At 34.2% G+C, this 6,100-nt stretch overlaps 1 protein-coding gene across 1 annotated transcript; it reads right to left on the bottom strand.

Moving 5' to 3' along the window:
• Positions 1–433: 433 nt before the first annotated feature.
• LOC142973854 (uncharacterized) lies at positions 434–3,104 on the bottom strand. The gene is made up of 6 exons (XM_076115875.1): positions 2,955–3,104; positions 2,407–2,485; positions 2,016–2,122; positions 1,636–1,731; positions 1,245–1,345; positions 434–1,032 (listed from the first exon to the last, which is right to left on the bottom strand). The coding sequence occupies exons 1-6, from the start codon at positions 2,985–2,987 to the stop codon at positions 825–827; spliced, it is 624 nt and encodes a 207-aa protein (XP_075971990.1). The 5' UTR covers positions 2,988–3,104; the 3' UTR covers positions 434–824.
• Positions 3,105–6,100: the final 2,996 nt, after the last annotated feature.

Raw genomic sequence — 6,100 nt, 5'->3', positions numbered from 1 at the left:
ATATTAATGAAAATTTAAATCAAATAATGCATTTCACAGCTCTGTTAATGTAATTAAGAATTTCATACTCTTGTATGACGAGGGATTTTGAGAACTTTGTATTATACAATCTAGGTAGTATTATAAGACTAGATAATCTGAATGTATTTACTATTTGTGAACACACAAATGTTTTGACCCTAGAGGGAATTAAATAGATACCTGATGTAGTACTAATTAACCACAAACTCTGGACGTATATAAGAACTCTGGTCGTATATATGTATCAATTGCATCCAATTGCCAAGAAAAACCTAAGATATTAATAACGGTGATGTGCTAATCCTTTACACAGGGTATGATGCATTCAGGAGTTTCGCCCGTAGTCTTATTTTTACATTTAGGTAAAAAAATAATGGTGAAAGAAAATAAGTGATTTTGTTATAATATTTAATACTTTATTTGACTAGTAAATAATAGTAATAGAATACACTTAAAACGTGTAACAACGGTAAATATTTACAATACACGAACTTAAGCTCAGGTCAAATTCTTCACGATTTCAAATTATATTTTTTTATGTCATCACTTGTTACAGTTGTACTCGAAGATTAAGCCAAGACGCCTTTGGTTACAAGGCAAGGTGCATTGTTCTTCAAGTTAATATAGAAAACATTTCAAAAGAATTATGAATTAACAATAGCCCTCCTTTGCGGAACGCAGTCGGGTAATAAGCCAGTAGCCCGACTCGGGACTCGAACCCGAAACGGCAATCGAATTTATTTTACTCAAACTACATAGGCAGTTAGATTATATAACATTTTTTATAGATTATATTATCAGTTTTAATCAGTTTTTTCGTATCTGCATGCACAGCAGACGGGGATGCCAGTTTTGGTTTTAGCGCGCTCCATCTGCCATCTGCCGGTGATATCGGGTTTCACGCTCAGGACCAAGAAGTCGTAGTTCATATATTTGTTCTCACAAGTCATCTTGTAGTTGGTCAGGGTTGACTCCAGGAAATGCGAAGTCTTGCTTCGTCTACCCTCCTTTCTGGAAAGAGAAATATTTATATTTAGAGGGGGGTTGGTTATTTAATTATTCTTAAAAGTACACCTGCCAGGTAAAAAAAATCTAGCAGTTTAGATAGAGCTAATAGATATAAAAAGTGGGTATTTTTATGAGCATTAAAAAAATAGACAACAGTTTTTTTGATATCTTAAAAATGAATAAATTGAAATAATATTATTTTGTTTAATACTCACTCGCACCACAGAATACTGTATCGTTGTTGGAACTTCCCTTCCATTTGCACCACAACGCGGTCTCTCCCTGCCTCGTCCACGATGTAGTAAATAGGTTTATCCTGTCAACAATATTGCAAAATATAGAATAAAAGTTTCTTCATTCTAACACTTAAGTACTAGAATATTTTGGCTATTTCCCCGAAAAGTAATTTATATATACTTTAGGCCATAAACAGCAGCTTAAATGCACAGTAAGTATAAAGCTTACTTAATTTCTCCTTCGCCATTTTCAAAACTGCTAAATTCTTTCATTTCTTATGAATCACCCTATTCATAAGTTCCTATTGGCTGGGCATTATTTTGAAGTACAATCAGTCATTCAAAAAAATTAAGAATGTTTGGTACTTACAGTTGAATCAGTCCGGCAGTCAGGCTCATCGGTGACGCCTTGTCGGCTGGAGTAAGAACCACTCAGTTCACCAACGTCGTCATTGTGCGCAACCTCCTGAAAACATACAAGTTTTTTTGTAAGCGTACGTTTTCAATAAGCGGTCACAATTTTGTATGCACGCGTGGTCAAAATAATTCAGTATCTTTTTCTGATAATAATATCTTAATTATTAACAATGTCATTAAACATAGGGTTTTGAATAAGAATCAAATAAAAATGTATGTCTAAACTTAAGTACTTCAAATGGTTCTTACAAAGGACTCTAGTTATAGCCCTCAATACTCTTGTATAGGTACATCTGTGTTTCTGTCCAATCCTGATAAAAGTCAAATACTAACCAAGTCATTCATATCTTTCAGCAGATCTTCAACGATAGCCGTTGGGTAATCGTCATTCTCGAAGCAGAATTCACGACCCTCGTTCTTGCAGGACTTCGGCATTGTAACTAGAATAATAAAAGTTTACAATTAATTCAAGTTAAATGTTTGCGTTATTGACAACTATTGTATTCTTGCTTTCCTCTTAATGAGTTCTTTCGGCGAAAGCTTTACAAAATAGGATGTAAGTTTGCAATATTTTTTATTATACGTAAAACCAACGGTAGTTTTGATTTTGCACTTTCATTCTCTAAGATTGTAGTGATTGTTTAAAGTAGCAAGTAATGACAATGGTTTAAGTTAGCTGCAGTTAAGTAATGCGTTGTAAGTGTATGAATTAATAGATACTTACATTCCCGAAGAGAATAGGGGTCGAAAAGATCCTCTCCATCATCAGACGGCATAGGAGCTACTCCAGCGAGGACTGTCGCCTGTAAAGCAAAAGTTGTAGACTTAGTTACAAGGTCAATGTCATCAAAATTTTCAAAATTATTTTCATTGCATAAATCGTTGTTTTTTTATCTTGTTTTCCCGTTTTTTTTATAATAATATACCTAACTGATGAAGTAACAAAAATGTATGCTGTGCAACATTAATGCAATAACGTAATGCATTGACAACAGCAAAAATGTTGTGTAATACATACACATACATATAGTATAAGTATTAGGACAATATTGTGTTTCGCCATCAGTGTTAGTTTTATTGTATTCTCGTGTTGATATTGTTTTATTACATTTTTACAAGGACATTAATCGATAAGTTGACAATGATTCAGACATATCCAAACCAACATAAATGCATCAAAATAAATAATGTTACGGAATATCTTTGGTGCCTGAATGATTTAATAAATACCTTCTGTTTCATGTTTGTAAATAAGAACATCTGTAAACTTACCATACAAGTAACAACCACAAACAAATAACACATATTGTACTTTTTATTTAAGATTTTTCAATGAAAAGAAATGTTTACTACACGTTTTTAAGGCGTGTCTTTAACACAAGCTTCTCAGTTTACTACAGAAATGCATATGTCTTATAAAACAAGATCGTCGCCTTTATATTTACGGAAAATACAAATATTTTTCCTTATACCATGATCAACACAACAATATGCTGGGGCAATAATAAAGCGTCACAGTTTGTAATATTACGTATTTACGCATAAAATTAGAGCAAATTATATACCGAGTAATTAATTTACGTATTTATGGTGTGACATGGGAACGGGGCTCGTCGTTCCGACGTCAGACAGTTTGAGATATGGGTGGACAAACGTTACGCTAGTGGAGGCACATACATAGTACAGGGCCGCGGGAATACCTACATTACGTTACATTATGTTAATCAAGCAACGCGAAGATTTCAAAGATATGATCAACATAGAGTTTCTTACGCAATATAGCGTTGTATTCTTTAATAAAGATGTAACAAGTTTACACGTCATTTCAACGGCATGTTTTGACCAGTTCTTTAATGTGGATACTTGAATTCTGAGACATATTGTGCAATAAATGTTTCTTCTCTTGTAGGTACGCGCTATATTAAAGTTTGATAAAAAAAAATAAAAAAAATTTTTTAACCCATTACTGTCCCACTGCTGGGCAAGGGTCTCCTCCCGTAATGAGGGAGGGGTTAGGCCTTGAGTCCACCACGCTGGCCAAGTGCGGGTTGGGGACTTTGCATGCCCTCAATAAATGTATTGAACAAATTTTTAGGCATGCAAGGTTTCCTCACGATGTTTTCCTTCACCGTTGGAGCATGTGACAATTATTTCTAATACACACATAACTTCGAAAAGTCATTGGTGTGCTGCCTTGGGTTCGAACCTGCGACCACTTGCGTGGGAGGTGTCAACTTATACCACTCGGCTATCACTGCATTAAAAGTTTGATATAATTATTTTTTTTTTGCTTTTCGTTGCTTCTACATAAACCCACATGATTGTGTTCATATAATACTCGATTCTGAATGACAGATTTGTAATTATTATGTTAGGTTTGTTTTTATTATGACTAGCTGACCCGCGCAACTTCGCTTGCGTCACATAAGAAAATCATAATTTTCCCCGTTTTTGTAACATTTTTCACTGGTACTCTGCTCCTATTAGTCGTAGCGTGATGATATATACCCTATAACCTTCCTCGATAAATGGGCTATCTAACACTGAAAGAATTTTTCAAATCGGACCAGTAGTTCCCGAGATTAGCGCGTTCAAACAAACAAACAAACTCTTCAGCTTTATAATATTATAGTATAGTATTATAGTATATAGTATAGTATATAGTATAGATTTCAGTTTTCAGCATATTCAGGGTTTAAAAGATAAATGTACAGTGATAAACCGAATGCACTACAATTGTACATTTCTGTTTTAAAAGCGAATTGTATACAATCACTACATATACGCTATTTATAGGGACGCTGCCCCCGCCGCCGCGGCCGGCCCGTACCGTGCCGCAATACTAATATCGTGATATCTCCTAAACTATATGTCTAAATAACACACTGTAAACTGCAAAAATAATCTAGATTAAATGCTCGTGATGATGAACTTACTTATTTTGATAAGGATATATGTATTATTGGTTATATCACCAGTTAAACATCACCCAACGAATTAAATGTTTTTTTAATACAGAAAAGTAGTTTTTGTGACTTAAATAAAAAAGCTGGATATATGTCATCGCGGACTTTTTTGTAGAACTAATAAAGACCAATGTTTTTGCTATACATTGTTCTTACTTGTATCCTACGGTATAAGCGGCGCACGCACAAATGCAATCTTCAATTAGATTTTTTTTCTGACTCCTTGGACATAAATCGCTATAACTCAGCTAATATAGTTTCAATGTATTTCAATTATATATAAAAACCTGTCGGAGAAAATACTCTTTCTATTAGTGAAAACCGCATCAAAATCCGTTGCGTAGTTTTAAAGTTTTATGCATACGAAGGGACTACAGACAAAATGGGCGACTTTGTTTTATACTATGTAGTGATGATGATGCTTCATGATGTAAATAACACTCCATGACTGTACTTACAGGCAATGATATACCTGGTTTTAGAGACGGGCAGTCAATGTGATGTAAATTATGCAAATGACAATATTTAGAGGCGAGTGCTGGAGTTTTGTTTCAACATGGTTGCTTAGCAGTCAAAATAATTTATAAATTAATATTTGATTGACTTTATTATTACTGTGCTACTAGCGAAAATCGGTGTAAAGCCAGGACCGTCGCGTCACCAAGTTAAACAAAAAGAAAACAATTACAGGCAGTGTTAGTGAGTGAGGCAGTATTTTATTATTGAACCTGTTTATATTATTTTCTTTCGCGAATTCTTTTTAGTGACAGACAGATGAACTTTTTATTTGTTCTTTTATGTGTCAGTGGTCTCAGCGAAACAGCCATCTGCGGGCTTATCACGTATCTCAGTTGACAGTTAGTCTAAGTCAAATTGATGGTCAGTATTTAGTACATTGCTGCTTTGACGTAACGTGTTAATCACTATATTCTGAGAGAGAAAACAATGTACAGCATAGTGGCTTTCAAGTAGTTGTCACCTGAGATACGTGATAGCCCCCCTGGTTTAAATTGCTGCTGACGCGTCCGAATCAGGTAATATGGATTACATTTACCGTATCGGAGATATGATACCTATTTTTAATTATTGAAATTGGACTTTATTGTTCTGAACCGGGCGGACAGAATTATTTTCCAACTCGCAATTCGTATTTTACATTATTTGTAATGTAATGCACAATGGAAGTAGTAGACCGCTAAAAACCTTCAAAAAAAACGTTTGCACGTTTAATGTTTTTTGATTGAGATTTGAACATTTTTGTGTATGTGTGATTATGCTTATTCCGAAACCAAAACTAAGTAGTCTCTAACCAGCTTTGTTTTCGGAACAAACAAAAATCTAACACTAATTTTAAAAGGGAAAAAAGTAAATTTGTTATCTGACTAGCTGATTTTTACCCTAGAATATAGGTACGAGTACCTTTTGCAAATAAAATGTAAAAATGAGCAATAC

The sequence above is a fragment of the Anticarsia gemmatalis genome, chromosome 6 (assembly GCF_050436995.1).
Source record: "Anticarsia gemmatalis isolate Benzon Research Colony breed Stoneville strain chromosome 6, ilAntGemm2 primary, whole genome shotgun sequence".
NCBI classification, from domain to species: domain Eukaryota; kingdom Metazoa; phylum Arthropoda; class Insecta; order Lepidoptera; family Erebidae; genus Anticarsia; species Anticarsia gemmatalis.
Note: the sequence above shows the minus strand (reverse complement) of the source record. Positions and strands in the feature narration are given on the sequence as shown.

Excerpts from the sequence above, each read along its gene's own strand:
- LOC142973854 (XM_076115875.1), bottom strand. The coding sequence starts at position 2,987 with ATGTGTTATTTGTTTGTGGTTGTTACTTGTATG. Across the intron at positions 2,123-2,406 it reads CCCCTATTCTCTTCGGGAAT|TTACAATGCCGAAGTCCTGC; the intron begins GTAAGTATCTAT and ends TTATTATTCTAG. Across the intron at positions 1,033-1,244 it reads TACAGTATTCTGTGGTGCGA|AAAGGAGGGTAGACGAAGCA; the intron begins GTGAGTATTAAA and ends TTCTCTTTCCAG.